The sequence below is a fragment of the Vicugna pacos genome, chromosome 10 (assembly GCF_048564905.1).
Source record: "Vicugna pacos chromosome 10, VicPac4, whole genome shotgun sequence".
Taxonomy (NCBI): domain Eukaryota; kingdom Metazoa; phylum Chordata; class Mammalia; order Artiodactyla; family Camelidae; genus Vicugna; species Vicugna pacos.
Window position 1 is genome coordinate 34,962,364 of NC_132996.1, and position 26,306 is coordinate 34,988,669.

The 26,306-nt window shown below is 48.0% G+C and overlaps 1 protein-coding gene across 12 annotated transcripts in view; it reads left to right on the top strand.

Annotated features, from left to right (window-relative positions):
* Positions 1-26,306, top strand: part of MICAL2 (microtubule associated monooxygenase, calponin and LIM domain containing 2) — a 210,906-nt gene that overhangs the window by 31,465 nt on the left and 153,135 nt on the right. For 11 of the 12 annotated variants that reach the window (XM_072969524.1, XM_072969512.1, XM_072969517.1 and 8 more), the window contains one exon: positions 14,816-15,155. In XM_072969524.1, the coding sequence (XP_072825625.1) occupies positions 14,892-15,155 (264 nt within the window). In that variant the 5' untranslated portion in view covers positions 14,816-14,891. Of the gene's footprint in view, positions 1-14,534; positions 14,669-14,815; positions 15,156-26,306 lie in introns of those variants that run through there. The other variant, XM_072969515.1, reaches the window with a different exon arrangement.

The window sequence follows — 26,306 nt, forward strand, 5'->3', positions numbered from 1 at the left end:
GGACAGATGTGTACAGAGTCATAGCTACAGTTCTAAGCATTGTCAAAATGAATCACACACCAAATGCTCTAGAAGCCCTGAGGAGAGAGTGTCACACAGAGAACATGGCACCAAGCAGGTGCTCTGGGACTGGGTATTGAGGGATGAATAGGAGATTGCCAGGCAGAGAAGGAGGCAAAGAGTTTTCCAAGTGTGGAGATATGAAAGGGCTTGATTAGGTACGTGAAAGTGAAGAGGAGTCATGGGCATGTTTTCTTCCCAGCTGATGGTAGAAGGGCTGGAATTTACAGTTGGGAGATAAGCTGGGGGAGGAGGAAGAGTTTGGAACCAGACCGTTAAGAGCTTTGTAAAGCACTTGCTAACTATGTGAGAATTGTTGAAACATCAGTCCGGACCAGCAAGGATTCTCCAGCTATGAATTCTCCAGGCATCTGAAATACCTTTCCCTGCAGAAATGTGTGTGTGGCTCATTTTCAGACAGTGTGTGTTTATTTTCTACATTTTGTGTCTCACACACCAGTGGAGGTGTTTATTGATGGGGCTAAGGCATCGGGTCAGGACAGACCATGCTGACAGTTCATATTTAAAATGTCTCAGAATTCTCTTGCCAAATAAGCTGATAGCAAACACCCTTGTGAGTTCATGTGTAGACTGTCTCTCCAGGGACTGTTTTGCATTCCAGAGAAAGCCACACAATAATTCTGTAGGAGCTGGGGATGTTGGGTAAGAAGGCTACAAAATATATATGGCTGTTTTTAAGGACAAGATTTACAGTGCAAAAGTTATCGGAATGGATCATTTGCTATGAGGGTGAGCCAGAATCTTTCAAAAGCTCACCCCTTCAGAGTGGGAAGGGGAGTAGGGGAGAGAGCCCTCCAGGAACTCTGGCCTCTCCTCTCTAATGAACTCCTTGCTGAGGTCTGCCCCAGGAAATCCATTCTGGAAATGGAGCTTTGAGCCTGACTTACCCTGCAGGGAGAGGAGGGGAGCAAAAACCCGGAGAGTGACCTAGGAGTCCAAGGCTTCTTGGTCTCGTATCGCAGTCCATCTTTTGTGGCCTCTGGGTTTCATTTATTTATAAGGAAAGAGAAAATCCTTTCTGGGACAGTTGCTGTTTATTTTAGTGAATGTGTTTTTCAGAACATAACCCCAAAAGCTGAGAGAAGAGCCCAGCCTCTTCAATTCAGCCACCGCAAATGTATTACAGTGGGATGGCAGGAGACTGTCTCCCAAACCTCGATAGAAAATTCACCAGCTTGGTCACACCTTCTGTGTGGTCCTCTGTGGGGCTGCTGTCTGTTGGGGTGTGGGTCAGTGAGGGGCGTTTTGACCCACTGAATGGGGAGTGGTCAAGGCAGTCACTGGTCCTGGGATGCTTGTCCCAGCATCTCTGAGCCCACAGGAACGTGGCCTTTGAGTGTCACCTGGAGAGCCAGGCGTCCTTCCCCTCAGAGCTCAGTGGCCTGCTCACACAGGCCCACACTGCCCTCAGTGTCAGCCTCACAGCCATTACCAACAGTGAAGTTCAGTCTGCCAAGCTAATAATCTGTTCAGAAGTGGGTTCAGCAGTTGAGTGTATTTTAGGGACTGGTTCTGCCCTTTTTTATCATAGAGGCCTTGCTGTATTTACTGTCTGAAACCTTCAATGGTTTTATAGAGCTTTTGTGAAAATAGTTCATGGAGACTTCAGTTCCTCTGCACAATAAGGAAGTGGCCCAAACTGTCTTTGTCCCTCCCTTCTGCTCAGATGTCTGGACCGCCCCCTGGTAACAGCATATTTGATGTGGGCTGAGCGTCCCTTGTGCGGGTCCTGGTGAAGTGAAGAGAGCATTGCTCAGTGCTGTCTCACCCTGTCTGTCTCTGGCCTGCTCACTCCCTGGAGGCTGCATCTGAGAACTGTTAAGCTGTGTTCATTTCGCACATTGCCTGGCACAAGGTGACTGGTATCTATGGGATGAATATAGGAATGAATAAATTACCAGCAAGTAAACCCTCCCATTTTCAACAGAAGCAAAAGGGAGTGAAGGGCTCTCAGGCAGAGTTGCCTGGGTGTTGTCCACGATCCAGCATCCACTCCAGGGAAGATCTCTTTGGTCCTGGGCGCAAAGGGAATTAGAATTCCCATCTCCTGGCTGGGCCTGGAGGAAGGGCCGAAAGATCTTTGATCCATACCCCAAAATTCCGCCTCTCAAGACTATAAGCCCTGCTTTCAGGGCTTAAAACAAACATCCACACAAACAAAGAACAATACCAGCAACAAAGCATGGGAACGCCAGCCCCAGTGAAAGCAGGGGAGAGCCCACCCCGCTGGCCACCCCAGCTTGCCCAGCCCACCCCTGCTTGGCTGAATGTCCCATCCTTGGACACGTCTCCCAAGAGCCTCCAGATGTGTGTCCTGGTTTTGTCAGGCTGCTTCTCTGCAGCACGGGGTTTTTCACATTTAAATCACAGATCCCGGCTTCCCAAGTGTGTTGACATGTCAGTAGGTTTTGAACAGCCCATTAGGCTTTTCTGACTCAGGCGGGGCTCACCCGCCCATGCAGGTGCACACACCTGCTCGTAAAGGCTGAATGCAGTTTACAGGCCCTTGTGTGGAGACTGGGGAAATGGGCGTGGCCAGCTGAACTGCCAGCTGGGTGAGCACCTTAATGGAAGAAACAGGCAAGCATCTCTCCTTCCCCTGCCCTGGGCACACCTGCACAGAGGCCAGCTGACTGCCCAGATCCAGGGAGGTATTATTTACATTGCTAATAACATTAATGACAATGTAAACAACAAAGCATATGTAATTGCGTCTCAGGAAATCAATCCTGAAGTTAAAGGCCTATAATTCAAATGAAAAATTTTGGCAGTCTTTTAAGTGAACTCGAAAGGGGGTACAATGTAAGCTGTTCCATTCCTCCTGAAATAAATTCTTACCACTAAATGTTCATTCATTCAGCAAACATGTACTACCTACTAGGAGCAGACACCACACTGGCACCAAAATTACAAAGATAAAAGTCGGTTGACAATTCGTTAATGGGTGAATTAGTCCAAAAGGGACATAATACAAAAAGATGAATTATTGGAATCTAAAATATTGATTGATTGCCATTTGCATACTTGGAACTGAGCTGAGTACTGTGGGAAATAGAACAGAAACAAAAGACACTGACCTTTTCCTTAAGAAGTTTATACACTAGTTGTCCAGACAAGATTAGTGCACAAAACTGTTGGGTTCAAGGCTAAATGAGCTGCTTAATGGCCAGCTCTGTGCCCCATAAGACCCCTGTGTTATAACTGTCTCCCCACTAGATGGGAATTTCCCAGATACTGGGGAGACAGATTTAGTTCCCCTGGTATCCAGAGTGCCTAGCAAGACCCTGTACAGGGTAGGTTCTCAGTAAATGGCATGAGTGGAATTGAATGAGTTAGTGATTCTGGAACCTGGCTGGGCTGCAGAATTCCCTGAGGACTTAAAAACAGTTTTCCCCTTGGATCTTAGATTCTGTTTGGGAGAGGGCCCAGGAAGCTGTATTTTTGGATACTTCCTAGTGAATCTTTTGGTGTAGAATCAGGTTTAGTGACCTTTGGCATAGACTCTGGGAGTTTGAAGAAGGCATGGGAAAGAAAGGTCAGTGCTGGTTGGGGAAGTTTTTGTGCCTAAAAACTCTAGCTCATCCCTTAAGGTCCAGCTCTGGTGCCACTTCTTCTGTGAACTTCTCTCCAGGCTGTCAGTCCTTCTATCTCCCATCTCTGTGTCCACATGTCTTGGTACCCACCTCTTACCAATAATTGTTATTTAAAATTGATTCTGAGTAGACTGTGATGATAGCACATAGTAGGTTTTCAGTTAGTACTATGGATCCTGACTTAGCTTCAGAGGATGGGTAAGATTTGAGCAGGGGTGGGAGGAGGAAGGCAGAGACTGGACATGGAGCATTCAAGGGGCCAGTCTGATGTGGCTACAGGGGAGCCCTAATGCCTTTGGGAGCTAAGCCTAACCAGGAAGAGGAGGCTGCCTGAAGGAGGCAGGGGAGTTTGGGCTTATACAGTGGGGTGCTGGGAGCCCTGAGGGCTTTAGGAAGAGGGTGGGTTGGTGCCAGCCAGCAAGGTGGGAAGATGAAGATGGGAAGTGGAGACTAGTTAGGAGGCTCCTGTGGTAATTCTGGTGGTGGTTAGAGTTACAGGGCTGTCACAGTTCAAATCACCGCATAGCCTAAATTTTGTGGTTGCTCTTGATTGGATTCTACCAACAGGCAATGGTTACTGAGCATCTACCATTGCCAGAGGCACAGGTGCCAGGCCCCGGATGTGCACCCTCTAGCATCAGAGAGCTTGCAGTCCGGGGAGGCAGGCAGACCTGCAAGTGGTTCAATGTGCTGGTCTGTATGTGCCCATCACTGGCACCTCCACGAGTACATTGTGGGAAAAGGGGTGTGGCGAGGCCAAGGTAAGACTTCAAAGTACAGTGCAGCCAAAGAAACTCTAGTTGGCGTCACTGAGTTTCATCCTCATGGAACCCAGTGTGGCCAGGACTGTTATTATCTCCGTTTTATGGACAAAGAGACTGAGGTTCAAAGAGGTTAGGTAACTCACCCAGGCTCACACACCTCGTAGGTGGTGGCTCAGGTTTGGAACACGTCTGTCTGACTCCAGAGTCCACACTGGGACCTCTGACACTCTGTTGCCTCTGATGTTTCAGCCCTAAAGCTGGCTGGGTTTTCACCAAGTAAACAGCATCTCGACAGGCTTTCTACATGGAGGGACCAGCGTAAGCAAAGGCACAGGGAGGGAAGCCAGGAAGAGCTGGGTTTGTCAGGGAACTGCAGAGGGCTCAGTAAGTCTAGAGTCTTGGGGAAGGGGTGAGGGGCAGGCTGGAAAGCAGGCAAGGGGCAAATCATGAAGGTGGTTTTTGATTTGCTCTGCTAAGATGTTTGGATCTCGTCCTGAAGATGGTCAGGGAGCTGCTGAAGGATTTGAAATAGAACAAAACCTGACCAAGTGTGCGTTTCTGGTGGAAATATCTCTCTGGCAGCAGCTGGAGAGAAAGGCTGGTGTACTGGAGGGAGGACACAGGAAAGGCATTGAGGAGGAGAATTCGAGAGTTGATGTGAGAGCAGGGAGGATGGACGGGAGGCAGTGGTTAAGGCTATTGAGGACCTAGTGCTTGGTGATTGGCTGGCTCCTCCAGATGAGGGGAAGAGGGCAGAGAAGGTGACTCCAAGGGTTTGGCGTGTCTGGCCATAGATGGTGCTGGTCACTGAGGTTAGGGAGGCAGGGGACGTGAGGGCAGAAGGTAAACTGCCTACACGTGAGGTCTCTGTAAGAGAGCTGGGGAAAGCGTGTAATTGGCAGTTGAATACAGGCCTGGATTGGAATGCAGCAGGGAGGTTCAAGACAGAGGGATAAGCCTGATGGGTCATCGGGACATAGATATTGGTTGAACTGTGGGAGTGTTGAGGTCCTTGAGAATGAGAGGAGGGTGAAGATCAGAACCTTGGAAAATTTCAGGGGCATTTAGAGAGAGGTATCTGCACGGACTGAAAATAGGAAAGACCATGAGAAAGATAAGTTCTGATAAGTGACAGTTGGTTTTAGCAACAGAGTTGGTGGTGACCTTGGGCATAGTGCCTGGGGTGGGCTAGGTGTGTGGGTGGGAACAAGACTGTGGTGGATTGGAGAGTGAGTGGAGGTTGGAGGTGAAGAAGTGGACATTGCCAGGCTAGACTCTTCTATTGGGCATCTAGACTGTGGAGGAAAGGAGGGAGGGTACCATTTTATTTTGTCCACTAAGAACAAATATAATTCTAACTGTGGTTGCATTTGTGCACATTTTTGAGACTGACTTCACATTGATAAATTCACACATCAGAAAAAGAAAAACTTTCATTGGGCAATGAAGTCTTCTTCTGTGGCTTGAAAAACGCAGTCACTTGGCACAATTCTTCAGAATGGGGGGGGGGGGGCTTTGGAAGGCCGACTCCATGAGACATGACTGGGCTGTGAGCCTCTGGGGCAGGGACTGCTCTGCAGTCATCCTGGGCTCCTGGGTGCAGTGTGTGTGTGAGACTTCATAGATGCTCATTAAATGTCAACGATTATTATGTTCCCAGGGATTGAACCCTCATTCATTCATTTAGCACATACTGTACAGAGAGGGCCTTGTGCTAGGAACTGGGAATAGGGAAGTAAAAAATTAATTTCAGCATGGAAGAACTTACTATAACTGAGATGAGGACAGGATACCCTGGGAGGGAGCCAATCCATTTTGGAAAGGGGTCAGGGTTAGGGAGGTGGAGAGTGTCTAGAAAGGAGCCTGGAAGGAAGACTGGGAGTTAGTGGAGTGAGGATTTGTTCACATCCACGTGCTTTTCCTAAGAACAGTACCTGTGGTGTATGTATGAGGCTTACTGTTTCTGCAAGTGAGGAGGCTTCTTTGCCTTGCAACAGGAGTCTCCCAGCATCAAAAGGATTCATACCCAGTGTCTCTGAAATTGATGTTAGTCAATGAAAAATATGCCAAGCTCTGACTTTGAGGGGCAGAAGTCTCATCTAATTACACGGCCAGTGTTTCCCCTCATTTGAGCCTGATGCCATGTCCAACAGCCCTGGGCTGATCGGGACCTGCCCTCGGGGAGCTTTTAGGAAATCTGTGCACTGCAGGGAAGAATGCTCCCTGCTTTCAAGGAACTGCAGTCTGCTGGCTGCATTGTACAGGGACCGTCAGAATACAGGAGTGTTCTCCCCAGGCAGTGGATGGTAGGCCCTGGGAGCTAAGACCAGGGAGCCTGTACCCAACCTTCCCTGCCATGTTGAAGCAGTTTTTACAGGTGCCAGGTAGGGGAGGAACAGCATTGGTGGGGTTGCCTGGAGAAATGAGAACAAGAAATGTAAATTTGGAATTTGTCAGGGTGGATCTTCTAAGGCTTCCTGGAGTCAAATGAGATTTGGAAGGAAGACTGAGAGAAGCCTAGATGACTTACAGAAAAAAAATAAGAAATTAGGCCATTGAGCCAAATAAAAAAAACAGCAAGATTCTTTCACTATTTATTTTGCTTATTACATTTTAACTCGACCGCATTTTAGAAAATTAGCTTCATTGTTAATTAGGCCACAAACTCTATAGCCTGGCCTTGGATAGCTTCCACTATATAGGATGGGGATAGTTGTGTTTTGAATGTATTTATTTATTTTTTTGTGAGAAAATATACATGACAAAATTTACCAATTTAACCATTTTTAAATGTTAGAATTCAGTGGCATTCACGTTGTTGTGCAACCATCACCGCCATCCATCTCCAGAACTTTTTCATCACCCCAAACTGATACTCTGTCCCCATTAAACATGTCCTCCCTCAGCTCCAGGTAACCAGCCTTCTACTATTTGTCTCTATGAATTTGCTTATTCTAAGTACCTCCCACCGTTGGTTGTGAGATAGGCGGGCCTCCTAGAAACTGAAGTTTAGAATTCACGGTTCTGCCTGGCACCCACTGTGTGATGAAAGTGGTCCGGGTTGTGTACAGAATAGGCTGCTGAATTTTTGTTGGTAACATGTGCTTGGTGTGTGTGTGGAGATGTATATTATTTTGGGAACTCCTGCCCTTTGACCAGGTACGCAGATTTCTTTCTTGTGGGGTTGACTGGCAAGGGGACTGGGACACAGCTGAGTTTGGATCAGAGGCTCTTCTGGTCTTCCCCATTCCCCGGCACAGCTTTCTGGAAAGGGACCTGCCTCACTGGACTTGAAGTTCCCTGGTCCAGAGAGCAGAGGTATGGGAGGAATGCAGCCTTTGGGGAGCATCTTGCCCCTTACCTGTTGGAATGTAAGCCATTAAATTTAATTCATTAAGTTAGCAGCATCAAGGCTTCTTACAGAATGGCCCTTTCTTTTCTGGAGAAAAAGGCACTGCTGGTGTGGCTGGAGCAGTGCAGGCTGAGGAAGAGAGGAAACACGAGACCAAGCTAGTCTCGTCAGGGCAAGAAGACTCCGCGCTTGGAGTGCGTACATAGGAGGGAGTTATAAAATCATGCATGCTTCCAGTAGAAAATCTGGGAAATATGGAAGAGTATTACACTACAAATAAATCATCTGAAATAGGACACACACACAAACACACGACCACTGTTCACGTTTGGCTTGTTTCCTTTCTCCTCTAGGTATTAGTCTAAGGAATAGGAGTCATACTGAGTACCTGAATTTGTAGCCTGCTCTTTTCAGTCTGATTTATGGCAGAAGCCTTTTCCAAGGATTAAATGTCTTGATAAATATTATTTTAAAAGGACTGCCTAATACTTTATTGTTTGGTTGTACCGTGACTTTTGAAGCCACACCCTGTAGTTGACATCTGTATGCTCTCGGAGCCTGTAGGAACTTCAGAGTATAACCCACTTAGTTTATACAGTGGCTTCAGAAAAGGCGGGGGATATTATTTCCACCTACATGGCTCATATTAGTCTGTGGCTAAGAGTGTGGGTTTTGAAGTGAGATGAAACTGGGCTCGTTTCACTGCATGGCTGCTCAATAACCTTGGCATAGGGAAGGGGTTACCAGTGCCTGTGAATCTGCCTCCTCGTCTGTCAGACAAGGATGGTTAAGTGAGACCATGGATGTAAAGGGTCTGGGACAGGGGCTGCTACCCTGTGAGCAGCTGAGCAGTGCGGTTGGTGCTTTTCTGATGAGGCTCAGTTTCCTCGTGCCCAGGCCAGAGTTCTGACACACTCAGAGGCTTTACTTCTCCTAGAAGGTTCTTAGAGGTGGGCCTAGCAGTACAGAGATGAGGGGCACTGGCCAGAAATCATTATGGAAAAAATTTTAAATTTGTATGTGTTTGTGTCTGTACATTGCAAACACTCATGCATGTGTGTATATATACACACACACACACATATATGCGGCACATATACACCCAGGCATATATACATACATTTATATACATACACACATATATATGCCTACATGAACATAAACACATACACATAGCAACCACATGTGGCAAATTTATACTTGCATTACAGCAAAGTGAGATGAGCAAGTTCTGGAATTGCTCCTCCCACCCCAAAGTCCTTGCTTATTACAGAGTAGGAACAGAAAGAGAATGAATCACTGTACCCCATAGACTTGTTGTGAGGACTTCTCAGGGTAATGTAGGTGAATGAACCGAGCCTGCAGTGGGCATCTGATGATGTTGGCCTCCTTCCTGGCACTGTGACTGGTCAGCATACAGGTCTCTGACTCATGGGGTGAGGGTGGGGGGAGGGCAACCTCAGGTCGTTCTGGGATCTGTTACTGTGAGTGATTCCACAAGAAAATGGATGGAGGTAAGGATGTGGGAATGTGTGAGGTCATTTCAAGCCAGGGCAGTGGAGTCAACTTGCTATTGAAATAGAGTGAGGAGAAAGCTGGGGATGGAAGGGCAGGACCACAGGACCTTGGACTCTCCAAGGAGGAGCCACATGGAAGGCCAGGGACTGCAGTGGACTTCGAGCCTCTTTCCTGAGCTTCACGCCTTGGGGCATCAGAGGCAGAGGGCAGTGTCCAGGCCCTGCTGCAGGCTGGGAACTTGGTTGGGCTTTCACAGCACGGCTCTTGAATGAGTTTTTGTTAGCCTTTCCAGGGAGGGCTCCGGATGGTGTGTGGAAGAAGGCTGCGTGTGTGGGTTCAGCCTGCATGGAAGGGACTTTGACTTCCTGTGGGTGATCTCAAGGCCTAAAATCAGGAGCTGGGAGAACCCTTTGGAGAGATAGCATTGATCTCCCTGGAGAATGACTAACAGGAGTCATCTCATGGAGGCTCTGTTCCAGTCAGTGGAAGCAGGGACGGGACAGGCTGCCCTAGAAGGTGGTGTGTGCTCCACTCTGGAAGGTGACCGAGGGGAGGCTGGGGACCCCAGGCTGGAAGGAGATTACAGGGAGGACGAGGGGGCCCTTCCAGCCCTGTCCCAACCCTGGGAGTTGCTCCTTTAGATTCAGTTGGGTACCACGTGCCAACCTGATGGAAAGCCAGGCCTTCCTGGGCCAGGTAAGAAGATGACGTCTGCACACATCACCTGAGAACTAGGTGTTCTGTCCGTGCTGGGCTCTGCATTTCCCACTGCCTTGGACCTGGCTGGCTCCTGCCACAACTCAGGTGTTGGATCCAAGTAGCCACGACTGAGATTCTTCTGTGTGCAAGGTGCAGAGCTATGGGGTTTAGCCTTTCCAACACCCTGTGAGTGCATAGGGGTGAAGACCCCCATTTCACTGCCAAGGAAACTGAGTCCTGCCCCATGGCCCCTTGGGGAGGTAAACCTGAGAGATGGTAAGTTTGAATGGGGGGCTTGGCAGTGGAAATGGTGAGAGGATTTGGTTTGTTGATTGTGTTTATCTTGAAACACGTCCTGTCTGTGAGCCTTGAGGTTGGGGTTGAGGGCTGTGCTTTCCTCAGGCAGCTTGGAGGGAAGGTTCTGCCCAGGGTCCTTCCCAGCCCTCCTTAAGTTTTTATTGAACTCCATCTTTTATCCACTGCCCTGTCACATTGTTTGATGCCATTTAGCAGGTGACAAGGCCCAGGGAAGGCAAAGGTGTGGGAGTCCCAAATGTGAGGGCATCAGAAACTCTTGGGTCAGGAGGCTCACCTGTCATTTTGAGAGCTACTCAGGACTCTGCGTGAACCTTGAACTTGTCTCCCAGATGTCATAGGCCGAGTCCATTACCAAAGCTGACAATCTGAGGCCCTGAGTTAATTTGTAGCAGCCAGAGGCAGGGAAAGGGAATTGCTTTGTGACTCATAAAGTCACATAGGCAGAACCACAAATAAGGGACTCCAATTGGCAAAAACCAAATTGCTTCAAGGCTATTCTTGGAAATGAAAGCATCACATCTTGTTTCTTCCCAGAAAATGCAGAAACCTTTCATATTTCTGGGTAGTTGGTTTTATTTATATTTCATATCAAACTCTAAAAAGGGAACATCCGGGTGATGGTTGACAAGGAAGACTAACAAGAGCTGTTACCCAGGATCCTCTGGTTTAAGTAACCTTTGACCTTCTTTTGGGGAAAGAGAGGGGTATCTAGCAAAATATTACATTCCAGTTCCTGGAAGCCCAGACTCAGACTCGTGGTGTCCTTCTTAGTCAGCCTTTCTAGTTCATTCACAAAACTACCTTGTACCACAGATGTTTTCAGTTTATTACCCAGACTTTCTCGAATGAGGTCCCTCACTTTGTATATGGGGAGCTTAAACTCAGAAGTTGAGCAAGTTGTCCAAGGCTACACAGCTAGGAAGTGGATTTGAACATACATCTCCCAAATTGAAAGCCCACAGCCTCTAATTTTAAAGCATACATAATTCCTTGACTGGGAAGCTAGTTCCAGTGGTCATCAATTGTGTTCCTTTTTCTCTTCCTTTTGGTCTAATGATGCTTGAGCCATTTGATGAATAGTAGTGAGTGCTGATTATCACGTAGTCTCCATGTGCTAAATACATCACACACGTGACTGAATATATTCCTTCCCAACCTAGGAAGTGAGTGCTTGTATCCCCAATTAACAGATGAGAAAACAGGCTGAGATAGACTAGACAATGTGCCTAGCATCACACAGCCAGCAAGGCCGTGAGACCAGATTCACACCCGAGTTGGCCAGGCTCTAAAAATTCGAATGCTCTTCTGTGAGGAAACCTAACTCAGCGTGGGTGTTAGAGTCATCTCTAAGGTCTTCAGCTTAAATTGGAAAGCAGTTCTAAAGGTTGCAACTAGACCCCTCCGGTGCAGGGAGGCAGGGCTGAGCCTGGTACGGGCTGCTGGGGCACGGGCCCAGCCAGAGCTTATCTTCTCCTGTCCGGCCATCTCCTTCCACCTCCCCTCCTCTCACTCCAGATAAGAGCTAGCTCCTGGAGCTCCCACACCCACCCAGTGCCCTCAGCACCACTTTGGCTCTTTCCCCTGGAGTCCTAAAATTAAGTTGTTCATTTTTCATTTGGAGGAGGATGGGAGGTAGCTGGGGTTGGGAGGAGACAGGTTCTTCTGGTTTGTAAATTATTCTCTGAGAGTCAGGTCTGGCTTGATACCCCAGAACAGTTCACCATTTTATATAGGGAGGAGTTGGTGACTTAAAGAATTGATTTATGAAACTCTTTTTCAAACTGGTGCATTCCCCAGATTCAGATCTGCCCCAGGTGATGGCTTCAGCATGCATTTCCACGTCTGCTCAGTGCCTCGTAGGGCCAGGCTCTGCCATCACTTGTGTGTCTTTCCTTCCACAGCAACTCTGCAAGGTGCGGACTATTGTCCGTCCCTTACAAAAGGAGAAACTTGAAACTAGGGCTTCCGTGGCCCGTGTGAGGCCATGCGGGCAGGGAGGCGTCAAGCTGAGCTCTGGACGCAGGCTTCAAGAGCCATCAGCACCTGTGGCTTTCTCTGCACTACCTGCCCGTCCCTGGAAAGGCCTGCAGGGTGCCAGTGGGACTCAAGTAGCTTTGTAGTCATCCATCAGCCCCTGCATCCCTTGTTCAATCCCAGGCAGAGAAATGGTTCCAAAGCTAAAGGTTGAGGATGTTAACACACCCTGAAAAGCAAACTCCTCTTGTTCTATGTTTATGCTCCCTGGGTGGTGAGCCCCACACATGGGGAACATGGAGACACAGTAGGAGGCAGTGTTTATGTGAGCGATGCCAAAGTGAGCGCTGCAGACGTTAAAGGCGCCGAGAGAGCATGCGTGAGCGAATCCGGGTCTTATCAGTGCCAGGCAAGGCACAGAGCCAGCTCCGAACCTGTTGAGTTGAGGGACCAGTGAGCCAGCTAAGTTCTCATGGAGGATGGAGGCCTGGCCGCAGTGTGGAGCTTGGCTGGGCCTGGACCAGGGAATGTGCTATTTCTCCTTCAACTGAACCAGGCCCACTGGAAGCTCTTGGGGAAAGACAGATGGGAGGGAGGGTCCTATATTGTAGCCCATGCCATCTCATCCCTCGGTTTCTGGGTGTCTGGTGTCTGGACAGCTTGTCTGCCCCGAGCAGGCCGCCCCGAGCAGGTGGTGCCCCAGCAGCATCTTTATAACATACACGTGTGTGCTTTTCTCTTTCCCCGCCCTCCCGGCTTCTTTCCTCATTGCTGCCTCCTTCTCCAGTCTACCTCTGCCCACTTGTCTTCCCAAAGTTTTGTCTCACCCTGCTGCTCTGTCTCCTGCTCCCCACGGCCCACTAGAGAAGCCAGGCCCTCTCCGCAGTCTGCCCTGGATGCCCCACCACACCTTGTCACAAGTCCTAAACTCCTGACACCTTGACCTTGCTGTCCTTTTGCAGCTCTACTGGCTCTTTCCAGACTTATGCCTTCATATGGTCTCTTCCCCCATCTTCTAGTAAAATCTACTCTGTTCCTAAGATTGTAGCATTTTGGCATTTCCCTCTTGTGGCTCCTCTGGACTCGTCCAGGCTCTGTTAAACACCTCCTTCTCTAGGCTTCTATGTGCTGTGTTCATTTTTATATGTGCTTGCCTGTTGTCTTGTAATCAGCTCTTTATTGGCCTGACTTCCTCGCCAGGCCCCATCTCTGTATCCCCAGCATCTGGGGTAATGCGTGGCCCTCGCTAAGGCACCAGCAGTTGTTGCTGAATGAATGAGTAAAGGATTAAGGAAGAAGATAAAGACAATTTTCTGTTTTTAGTCTTATAAGGCCAGCCTTGCAATCCCCAAATGCACCCATAATAACATTTCTGTCTGGAGAGTCAGAAGCTGCCTAGCCCAAGGGCCTGGTCTCTGTTTGCTGACCTCCTCCTGCCAGGCTGCCGTCTGGGAGAACTTGGTATGCCATATCCTCTTGTTTACAGACCCCCCCAAGCCCTCTGGCAGCTGGGCCAGCCCCAGCTCCTCCATGCTTGTCTTCTTGCACTTGCTTTGGAGTCTGGAAAAATAACTAGTGCTTTGGAAAATCAACTCTAATTTATTTTTGTTCCTTTGAAACTTAAATGACTTTCCTAAGAAAATGCCTGAGGTTAGAGTGGTGCAGAGAGAAAGGACGATGGCCAGAACCCAGGGGAGCTATTTTTGTGATGTGAATGAACCTCCATCGCATTTTTCCTTCCTTTGACCTAAGCACTTGTTTCCAAATAGCTCTCAGCTTGCAGGACCTCATGGCACAATGGTAGCGCGTCTGACTCCGAATAGCTCCCAGCTTGGCCTTACAAAGCACAGAGACGTTCTGTGCATCAGGAGGAGACCCATGTGTCTGCCTGTCCTTCTTTATGTCTGACTGAGGTGGGTGCTGTGCTTCTGGCAGATACGAGGAATAGAGAGGCATTTTGAGAACTTGCCGTTTGTGGTCTGTGTAAGGGAAAGACTCACCTTCTCGTAACTGACAAAGGAAGACTTCAAAGTGTGACCTTAGGATGGGTGGGATGATGGTCATGAAATCTAGGGAGGCGTGTGCTTTGATTCTGGGGGCTGTGCACCCCTGTTATGTGGTTAGGTTATATTAATATTAGTCAACCAACTTGTGGCACCCAAAATTATAGGTTTTCAGTGGTACCGAATTGAGTGTGCCTTTCTGTGTTTTGTTTGTTTTCCTTTTGCTGGTTACTGCTTCCAGAACCATCTGGCTCATAACAAGATTGACCAGGGTGTATCTTTGACGATCTGTAGTTCTTTTCAGCCAGCCAAGTGAGTGGAGTGTTGCGGAGAGAGAGATTGCCAGCAAGGCAGCCAGGTTAGAAGGTATGACTGTGCATTTTCTATGTATTAAGTATGTTTAGTAGTCAGTGTTACGTTTCCTATGTTAATATCTTAAAGGAGTTGCCTTTTTACTTCTCTGTACCCTCTCACCTTCCTGGAGCTCACCTCTGCCTCCGCCTACCTTTGCAGGTGTGACGCTTCTCCGGTACTTCATGGTGTTCTCCTCTATCCTCTCCACACCACTGCTCTACGAGGCTCCTGAGACATGGGGGAAAACGAGGATGAGAAGCAGACCCAGGCCGGGCAGGTTTTCGAGAACTTTGTCCAGGCTTCCACATGCAAAGGCACCCTCCAGGCCTTCAACATCCTCACACGGCACCTGGACCTAGATCCCCTGGACCACAGAAACTTTTATTCCAAGCTCAAGTCCAAGGTGACCACCTGGAAGGCCAAGGCCCTGTGGTACAAACTGGACAAGCGCGGGTCCCACAAGGAGTATAAACGAGGGAAGTCTTGTATGAACACCAAGGTAAGGGAAACTCCTGCTGGATGCTTCGTACCCAAGTCGGGCAGGGGGGTTGGCTTGTTGGGAGGTTAGAAAGCTGTTGCCATTTTGCTGTTCTGAGATTCTTGGTAGGTGTGTGTGTGTTTTATTGTTGGATTCAGCTGAAGGTCTCCTTTGTGTCTATGTGCCCAGCTTATCCTGGCTGGGGGCTTCTACCTTATCCTGGTGGCCTCAACAACTCTTCTTGTGTCCTCTCCAAGGCAGAGAGAATGAAGGCATGCTTGATGTTATCCTGTTTCTCCTATTACTCCTACCACTGCTTCTTCTGGTAGCTACTATTTTTTGAGCAACATTTATGGGTTCGGCACGTTCTGTACATGGTCTCTTTGAACAGCACAGTAGTCCTTTGGGTCATTTAAGAGATACGGAACTTGAGAAGTCAGTTTTCTTGGCCAACGTCACACACAAGAAGGCAACCTTGATGTCTCTCATTCTAGGGCTTATGCCCTAAATTCCTTGGAGAGACCCAATTAGAGTTGTGTTCCCCTAGGAGCAAACGTTTTAGAAAGATCCCTTGACTTTGATTGGCTACAATGGTCTTTGGTTTTTACTGCCTTTTCCTCCCTCTCTTTCTCTTCCTCTCCACACCTCAGTATTCTCCACCTCCCCACCCCTTCCTCTGCACACTTGGGGTTCACCCTTCACAAGCCAATGACTTCCCCCTCTGTGTGGCCATAGGCAACATTGGTGAGTGTGGGGCTGCCCAGAGCATCACATCTCTGACATCTCTGCGTTACCCCTTGCCGAATGGGTGGCCGGAAGTCCAGACTTCCCTGTGAGCCCTGGGCACGGGTCCAGGCTGTGTGTTTAGGTTAGAAGCTAGCATGCTGCATTTAGACCTCACAGGAGCCAGCTCAGCCAGAGCCCGTGGAATTCTAGTTGGGGCCAATCCTAGACAAGAGGATTGAACTCTCCATAGCAATCAGGACTGTTGTGTTTTTGTTTTGGAGATGTGGAGCCTTCGAGGCCACCGTGGGATAAGGCTGCTTCCCTTGCCTTGGGGGAGACAGCTGCCAAGCTCCTCTGAGCCTGGGGTGCACATGCTCTCCAGGGCATGGGAGAGCATTCTGTCAGCCTGAAACAGCTCAATCGCTTTAGCCCAGAGCATACTAGCCATCCAGGAAGGGTCTGCCCGTAATCAGCCAAGCTTCAGCCTTATGCAGAGGAGATGAAAGCATTAAAGAAAAAACAGGGGAGAGAGGGGCGGGGCTGGTATCCTAGGTGCCACCCCCGTCCATCACCTCATTTCTGAGTTGTTCTAACTTCATGGTTCATGGTTCACTGGACAGCTCTTCAGAATTCCAGGAGGGGGAAGCTTTTAACTTTCAAAGCTTCACCCTTCTCAGTAATTGTCTATGGAGGCTTTCTTTTAAAAAGGTACCATAGAAGTCAGGTGGCTGGGTTGCAATATGTTTTCTCAAGGAAGATTTTCAGAGCTCTTATTTCATCAGGAAATGCATTGCCCCATATACCCAACAGTGTCTAGTGGTTGAGAGACTGACTTTCTTGGTGATCTGAAGACAGACCTTTGGAGGGCGTCAGCCAGCAGAGGGAGGGCATTGGAGGGTTGACCACCATAAAGATATCCTTTCACAAATCCCTAGCTGGTTGCCTAGCCTGTCTGGCCAGCCCCTATTTTACAAGCTTTGATGACTTGAAGTGGAAAAGTCCTTACGTCCTGTGGTTGGCAGGTCATCATTGATGCCTAAGATACAAAGGGAAAGAACTAATGTCTTTAGTTAGTGATGCTGAGAAAGAGTGGTTCTTGCCCAGGAATTTTTACACCTTTTTTAGGAGGAGGAACAAAGACATTTCACATATGTGGTAGCTCATCTCATAAAAACTACTGAGACCCTGAAGAGAAAACACATTTGAAAAATACCCTTTTTGTACGGTTGTGACTGCGTTAGGCTACTTTAGCTGTGCATTTCAGAAACTCAACTCAAACTAACCTAGACAAAACAGGGGAATGATTAAATTGTATAAACAGAAAGCTCTAGACACTCAAAGTCTTTCCTATTCTTTCTCCTTCCATCTGTCTCTTGTATGGTTTGCTCTGCCTTGGCTCCGTTCTTCCCTCCTGCAAACCGTTTCTCCATGTCGTTAGCCTCTAGTTGATATCTTTATAGCTCTGTGACCCAAAAGACTAGAATCTTTCTCTTCCTGCTCAATATGGGAAAGAATCTCAGGGAAGGATCTCTGCTGGCTCACCTCTGGGCCAGATATTGTGCAAAGGCAGGGGCGCTGGCTGCTGTCTTTGGCAGCCCTTTTAAGCATCACCTGATTGACATGAGAGAGAAGCAGGTCCCCAGGGATGTGAAGGTGTGAGATGGACAAACAGCAAGTGTCCCCTACACAACAGGTGATTGCTTGTTTGCATACTGGTTATGATACAGTCCTCTCCATTTTGGACTCATATAGATGGTTAATACTCGCTCTAAAAGCCTGGTGCTTGTACTGCTTGTTGTGAGTCAAGCAAAACAGAGAACATGGTCCTGCCTCTCTTTCGACATGAACAGACGCTCTCTTGCTCACACACCTTGCTTAGGTATCCTTTGGTGGTGTAGTTTAGGCTGAGCATTAGCCGAACAAGAAATGCCAGGCATTAGTGTGCACGCGGTTGATCATTAATGCTAAGCCGTGTAAAATACAGGCGTGTTAGGTACCAGGCACCTAGCCAGGCTCCTGGTTAGCCCCAGGTAGAGGGGGAATGAACGACGTTCAGCCAGAACTACCACCTTTGTGCAGATGTGGACGCGTCTTGGCACCATTGAGAGTGGGTGTGGGCCTCAGCATTTCACAAGCCTTTATCAGCTCCCATGGGGGCTAAGCACTGTACTGTTCCCTCCACACCAACAGTGAGTGAGTGTGTGTTTGTGTGTGTGTGTGTGTGTGAATGGTGATGGTAGGCGGAGATTGTGACCAGAATCTGTTTGGAGAAGAAGGCCTCTGGTACAGGTAGCAGGGGACAGGGCGGGGGACTGCAGGGTCCCTAGACCAGTGGCCTAGGTGCCAGTTCCATAACCTAACTTGGGATCATTGTTAATTATTGATTATTATTTATGAGAGTTTTGCCAGGCACTTAATTCTTTCCCTGGGTGTGACCTCTTTGAACAAGGAAGGAGTGAACCCAGGAGCGAGCCAAAGATACTTTTTCGGGACTGATGTTGGCCCTGAATTAGGGTAGTGCTGGATCACATGCCACATCCAGTTGTGTAATGTTTCCGGGGAGAACAGCTCCAGGGAAAATACGGTACGTAATCTGGCGTGGGAATTACCATCATCACTAGGTCATGGAGCCGGTCGTTTATTTTATATGTACCTGTAATGCTAGAAGGAACTTGACAGAATGTTGTGTATTTGACATTTGGCAGGTGACAAACAGGGGCCCAGGAAGCTGAAACTATTCGGTAGAAGCTAGTGGGTGGCATTGCTGGGATTTGGAATCTCTTTCCTGGTTTGCTCATACAGTCTTTTGTTCGTTCACTCATTAGGTATTTCCAATACCAGAGTTGGCAGGGGAGATAGTTTGAAAGACTAATAAAAAGTGGTTCTCATTTGAGCTTTCTATGGAGGAGCCAGAAGTGTCGTAATTTCTGTATTCACTTATTTAATCATTTATGAGGTGAATGATTATCAAGCAGCTACTTTGCGTCAGGCACCTGTCTAGGCACCAATCAGTCACTTAATAGCAGTGTGGCCTTGGGCAAGTTACTGAAATCTCTGATACTCAGTAGCAGTCTCTGTAAAATGAGGATAAGAGTACTTCCTTCATGGAATTACTATGAGGATTAAATAAGGTCATCTTTGTAAAGTGCTTAGAATGCTGCCCAGTACATGATAAGTGATCAGTAAATGTTTAGTCATTACTATCATTAATATCCTCAGTGCTATGAGAGAGCTGTGTGCACTGTCCTGCAGGAGTATAAAAGAGCAAGCAGCGAGGCATGACTTGGGGTAATCTGGGAATGCTTCCTGGAAGAGGAGATATGATTTGGGGCTTGGCAGACAAGTAGAAGTTTGCCTTGCATCACTGAAGGAAGAGCTGGAGAGACTATAAGTCAGAGAAACATATTCTGGGAAGAGCGTGTTGCTCATGTAATGGGCATGAAGCTGTGTGTGGGGAGAGCATGAGAGCCTGAAAGAGCAGAATGGACACATGGCAGAGGAGACCAGGCAGGCCTCCTGGGGCCAGGCTATGGAGGGAGGGTCTTCCCCCGGAGGGTCACTCCCTCAAACCGAGGACCTGGAGGATCATTGAGGATGAGCCTTGATTCCCAATCCAGGGTTCCTCCTCCTCCCACCCTCCAAGGGATGGCTCAGTCATCACAGGTAACCAGTTCAGACCAGAAGGCATTTGTACATCATTGCCATAAAAACACACTAGCAGGAAATGACTCATGGACTCCTGTCACCAGCAGTAGTGGAGCCAGCCAATATAATGAAAACTCTTGGGTTATCTTGTGAGAAGGAAATGTCTGGATTTTGTGAACATCCAGCAGGGCCACCCCACACCTTTTGCTCCTGACTGTGACCTTCACCTGTCTTTGGCTCCCCAGTGGTGGGTAGCCGAAGCCTGGGGAATGCTTGTGGCCCAATTCATTACGTGGTTCCTGAGCTTCCAAGCAGAGCACAGCTGGAGTGGGGATGTAGGGTGGGAGGGGTGAAACTGGGAGGGAAGGCCGCTATCTCCAGGCCTAGATAAGCCTATCTGACATTCCCCGCCTCTGAAATCACCCATCATGGCCCTTGAAGCCAGGCTCTGTTGTGCTGGCTGGGAAATGTCTAGCATCGCCTTGCCTGATACGAACAGTTGCAGACTTAACCAACAGAGCAGAGGATGGTCCCTGCGGTGTGAAATTCTGTACTGGTGGAACAAAAATCTTCCATGAACTCTGGATCTTTCTACTTACCTGACAGTGGACTTGGGCACTGCTACACTAGACACGTTTTCAAGTCCAGATTACCTATAAGAGAGTATGAATTACTACCCTTGTCACCGCAGCTCCACATGGAGTATGTGGGGTTTGAGTGAATGCGTGTGTTGAACGTGATATGTAAGCTTGAGGAAATTCAATTCCCAATAATATTAAACTGAGCTGGAAAAAACTCTTTTTTGGCTGTCTTCGTAGGAAGTGGTTAATCCAGGTTCACTGTGGTTCATTTTACAAATACATGTATAAATAAAGGCTTCTTTGTCTTTTTAAGAAAAAACTAATTCGTTTTCCCTAATTAGAAAAGAAATGCATGCTCATGATTTAAAAAAATAATTCAAGCGGGGCGAGAAAGTATTCGGTGAAAAGAAGTATCTTTTTTCTGGGAGGAGGCCCCCAAGTCTCCACCCTGAGGCGACTACTGTACCATTTCCCAGGTGCCCTTCCTGAAAGTCTCTACGTGTGTGAGCATGTGCGTGTGTACGAGCGTGTGCACGTGTGCATCCCCCTTCCTTTTATTAAATGGAAAATATTTTTACGCATTTGTTGTGAACTTTTTTCCACTTAATAATATATCTTGGAGATTGTTTTGTATCAGTATGTGAGGATCTAATCATTTTATTATTTGCATGGCTTTTTATGGCTTCCCATTTTATGGCTCCATCACAATTTATTTAACTGCTTAGGTTGTTTCCAGTCTGTTGCTGTTTAAAATAGTGCCGCAGTACACTTCCTCATATGTACTTTGTATGCACATGAAAGCACATCTATAGGATAGATTGTGAGAACTTCGGGGTCCAAGGGTGTGTGCATTGCATTGACAGTGTTACAGGCATTGTCAAGATCCTGTCCATGGAGGTCCTTGCAGGGGACACTCCCACCAGTAGTGCAGGAGAGTGACAAGAAGAGTCCTGCTTGAGAAGGGAGCTACCATGGTAGGCTGTTGCCCACTTGGATTTCCTTGGCTTGGCTGAGTGGGCATTGGGATGGACATCCTTTGAATCCTGGAGTCTGGGCTGGGTGGCTTTGAATGGGGCCACTGAGTGAAGAGCAGTCCGGTAGCAATATGGAAGAGATTGTCACCACCCCCATAACGATCATAATCACAATTTAATTACTGTTACCACCCAACAAATGCCTAGTGCTTTATAGTTTCACATACATGATCTAATTAATAAGATTGCTTTATCTGTAAAAGGTGAATGCTTTTTAAAAGAAGGACAAATACAAGTGTGTGCTGTCTTCAGAATTTTATAATGGTGGGAGCTTTTAGAGCTCTGGCCATGGAAAATCTATACTCTTTGTGCTGAACAGGGGCCCCTTCATGGCCTAGCTACTTTGTTCTCTTTATGATTCAGTTTAAATTAGTGTCACCTCCTCCAGGCAGCCTGCCATGATCTCTTTTCTACTTCCCCTTCTTTTATTTCATCCCCCTTTGGATTTGGTGCCCCCAGGGGCTCCCATCCCAGGCTCTGGTCCTATCACTATCCTGCTGATCGGTGCCCCTCAATGACTGCTTTTTGGTCCCCTTCCCACTCACCTTGAGCTCCATAAGGAGAGGAACCGTACGTATCTGGCTCATCCTTGGGTCTGAAGCACCCAGCACAGTACTTGGCACAGGGAAGGTGCTCAGGAACTAAATGAATGAACTATGTAGCTGAGGAGGCTTCTTTCTGGAGCTGTACTGGTGAGTCCTGGTATTGCCAAGCCTCGATAGTGGGTTTACAGAAGCTGGGACCAGCCAATCCCTAATTTCCTTATTCAAGCATCTGTCCAGATTTGCATCTGAGTATTGCTCCCTGAGCATCCTCTCCCTGTGATGCAAGATGATGGTCACAGGCTTGTCTGCGCCTTGACTAACATCTGGCTGTTCATGGAGCTTTCAAGAGGGACAGGGAAATTGGCCAGTAGGCCTGTGAGGCTGAAGGGCTGCTGGGCCTCCTTTTTCTTGGCAGAAAAAAAGAAAAACCTCTGGCAGTTCCTGGCCCACCCAGGGTTGCACAAGGCCTTAGGGAATCTCTGGCCAGGATTATCCAAATTAACGTGTACCACTGGGCAGGGCAAGAGGAAATCATGAAGCAGTTTCATGCTCTGCTTCCCAGACTGGAAGGTGTCCCCTGGCTTCCCTCGTTCCTGCTTATTGGAGAGGCTCTTGCTCTGCTTTGCTTTTTTTCACAATAAAAAATGTCTTGGAGATCAGTATAGTCCATGGCAGGGGATTTTTCCACTTAGTGTGAATATATCTGTCTACCTCTTATCAGCTGGGTAGGGTACCAGGCTGAGTTCAGCCTTCCTGCCATAAGGCAGGTCCTACCCGCTTCACCGGGCCCTGCATTCAGGTTGTTCTCCCCTCTGAGTCAGAAAGGATTGCCCTTAGCTGCAGGTAACAGAGACATAAACAAATAAGGGCTTATTTTTTAACCAGATGTCAAGAGAACGATGGTGACTAGAAATTCAGTAGCTATATTCTCTGTGATTCTCTGAGCCAGTGCTGTCCAATAGAAATGTAATGTGAGCTACCTATGTGACTTAAACATTTCTAGCAGCCACATTTTTAAAAGTGGTGAAAAGAAATGGTGAAATTGATTTTAATAATGTATTTCATGTAACATGATATGTCCACAATATTATCATTTCAGCATGTAGTCAATATAAAAAATTATTACTGAGATATTTTACATTCTTTGTGTGTGTGTGTGTTAAGTCTCTGAAATTCTGTGTCTTTTACAACTCCACTCAATTCAGACTAGCCACATTTGAAGTGCTCAATAGCCACATGTGACTAATGGCTGTTGAATTGGATAATGCAGCTCTAGGCTTTTCCTCATACTTGTCACTTTGTAGTCACAAGGTGGTTGCTGCAGCTCCAGCCATCATGTCTGGTATTGAGGCAGAAAGAAAGTAGAAGGGGCTGCTCTAGCTACATATATTGCTTTATCACATAGACAGAAGTATTTCCAGAAACCCCATTAAAATATAAATAAGCTCCATGGGGCAAGAGTTTTTATCTATATAGTTTTTGCTGATTTTTCCAGCACTTAGAATAATGCCTAATGAACAGTAGGTATTTGTTGTGGGTTTTCTTCAAAAGCAGATTCTCAGAAGGTGAAGTGCAAGATGTTTATTAGTAATTAACACCTGTGAAAGCAGAGACCTGAAGGAGCGAGGCATGAGCTTGTGGCTCTGTGAGGAAAGAGGATTCTGGACAAAGGGAACAGCCGCAGGTGCCGAGCTGCTGACAAGCGAATGTGCTCGGTATATCATCAAAACAGTAGGGAGACCAATGTGGCTGGAAAGAGCCAGGCCCGTGTGGTAAGATCTAGGTCCAGAAAGCACCACAGGAGGGACTTTGTCTTTTACTCTGAATGAGATGGAAGGCCCTGGAAGTGGCTGAGCAGAATCACATGACCTGACTTCCTCACGGGAGGACTTGTGAACCCTTGGCGATGAAGGAGGGACAGGTAGACTGGGGTCTCTCCCTTCTGTGAACAACAGCTGTCTCAGGCCTCAAGAATTTATTGCATCCTGTGCTCATCATGCCTTAGAAGAGCTGCTTGCTCTCTCACCACAGACCAACAGATTAGGGACAGGCCGAGACCAGCCTTGCTGCCCAGGTTAGGGCAGACCTGGCTGTTTCGGTTGAAAGTCTTCCTGGAAGGAAAAAGTCCTCCCAGTTAGCCACAGCACCTAACACCACCCGAGAAGGAGTTGGTTTATTAAGTTACCCTTTACTCTCTCACTGAGGGACTGCTATCTGAGTGTCAGGCCTCTGGGCACCAGAGAGGAGGAGGAAGGCAGCAGAGAAGGCCCCTGCACTCATGGAGGTTTCCGTCTCATCTGGGTAGAACAGAAACACAAAGATAATTTTATTGCATCATCCCAAGAAGGACATAAGTAGGGTATTGTGGCAGAGAGGATGGAGTGGGGAGAGGGGTTGATTTTAACCAGGGTGCCTGGGAGGTGACCTTTAAGCTGAGATCTCCAGATGAGAAGCAGCCAGCTGGCAGAGAGCTGGTTATTCAGAGAGGACAGCAAGTGCAAAGGCCCTGAGGTAAGAAAGCTTTCTGCCAGCTGGAAGAGACAGCAAGGCAGCCAAGAGAGGGCTGGAGGGAAGTGAGCAGTGGAGGGTGTACTAGGAGATGGGGGTCGGGGGAGACAGGAGGCACATCACTGAAGGGCCTTTCATGTAGTCCATTTTAACAAGTTTAGGTTTTATTCCAAGAACTCTCTTTGGGTACCAGCTCCACTGCTTAATAATTGGTGTATCCTTGCCTCTTGGAGCCTCTGTTTTTTCATCTGTGAAATGGAAATAATATTGTTATGTCTTAGGGCTCAGGTGCCAAATGCACGTAAAATACATTTCAAGTGCCTGGTAGTTGTTAATTACCTCCTCTCCTTCTTAAAACTATCTTGTTGCATTTGTGACACAACTTTTTGGACCCATTTTTTTTTAAAGTCATCTTCATGTACTTTCTCCTTTTCTGTAGTGCATACTCAGTGTCCTCCAAGGACTCATCTCTGACTCCTTTTGCTTCTGCTGGGTGTGCTTTCCCAGGGAAATCTCAGCTACACTCAGCTATCACCCCTACCCCTCCATGAAGATGACTCTACTTTTGTATCCCTGGCCCTTACCTCCCTCTTAAGCCCCTGACCCCATTTAAGTGCCCTATGGACATCTTCAGGAGGCCCCTTGGGCACCTTTAAATCACATTCACTGTCTTATTTCTGAAACCTGCTTCTCTTCCTCTGTTCCTCTACATACTGAAGGCTCAAAACCCTGCCATCCTCTTGGACTGGCATCTGCTTTCCGCCTCCAGTTGTCAGGTCCTGCTGCACCTTCCTTCGCAGTTTTATTCATATCCTTCCCCTCTCCATTTCCACTGCCCGCACTTCGGTGGAGGCAGCAATCTCTTATCTAAGTGATGGCAGTCGCATCTCTGAACTCTCTTGCCTTTTCCTCCCATCCAGCCCAGCTACCAACCCCCACGCATTTGTCTGTCCGAAGCACAGATCTGATTGCGGCTCTTTGCTCACATTCGTGGCTCCCCAGGGCCTATGCATTGAAGGTTCTCCCCCAGCCTGGCCCAGTGCCTGTCTGATCAGCCTGTCTCCTGCTCGCCCACCTTGTGTTCCAGAACTCCCTTCTCACATGCCCCATGCTGGCAACACTCCCTCTTCACTCTCAGTCTCGTCACCACCCTGCCCTTGGCGAGTGTTCTAGCATTCAGTCCAACCTGTAGAGCACCCCCTCCTCGGAGGCCCTCGCCTCTGTGGCTCCAGCAGCTCCAACCTCCCACCTTTAATCAGCAACCCCATCCCCAGGGCCACACCCTGGAGTCGGCCACCACCCGGAGCTGCTCCACCTCCGCTCTCCTTTGAAGTACTCCTCTCTAGCCACAGTTCTGAGCTGCTGCTTCTCTCTCACTGTGTCACTCACAAAACCTTCTGCCAACCCCGATTTCCATCCTCAGCCAACGCCTCCATTTTTTGCCCATCCTGGAGGCGGTGTTCTGTTTTTGCAGTCGTGTTCAGCAGCTTCTCGAAGCCCTGACTTCAAGCCAGCCCTGTCTTAAGTCTAACTCTTCCTTTATCTTGTCCTTGAGGCTGCCTGGTTTCATTATAAAAAGTGGCAGAGCCTGGAGGAAAGGTCTTGGTACCAAGTTGTGATAACTCAGTGCTGAGCATCTTTGTGCTGCTGGGACAGCCTGTTAAGAAAGCCTCATCAGTTTTCTGTCTAAGTTATCCCCAGCCTTTATCTCCTTCTCTACCCTTCAGCCCCTTCCTTTTAAGCAGGCATCCTACTTCTCCTGAAAACAAGTATCATCAGCTCTGTTTCTTCTTTTCTTCTTCTCAGATTCCTGGGCAAGTAATCTCTGTTTTCATTGCTCCCATGGCTTCACCTCCTCTCATTCCCAACCACTGTAACCTGGCTTCATTCTTCTGTGGCAATAGAAATGCTTTTTTCCGCATCACCAGGGGCCTCAGAATTAGCCAAGACCACCTTTGCATCCTTGTCTACTTGGCCTCTTTCAGACATTGGACATGGTAGGTCACCCCCTCTTTGAAACTCCTCTCCTTAGAGAGGTGCCTAGGCATAGCCCATGAGCTCTGATCCTCAAGGGAGGGGAGGATGTAGGTTATGTTCCTTTGCAAGGAATTGTAAACCTGAGTATTGACAGGT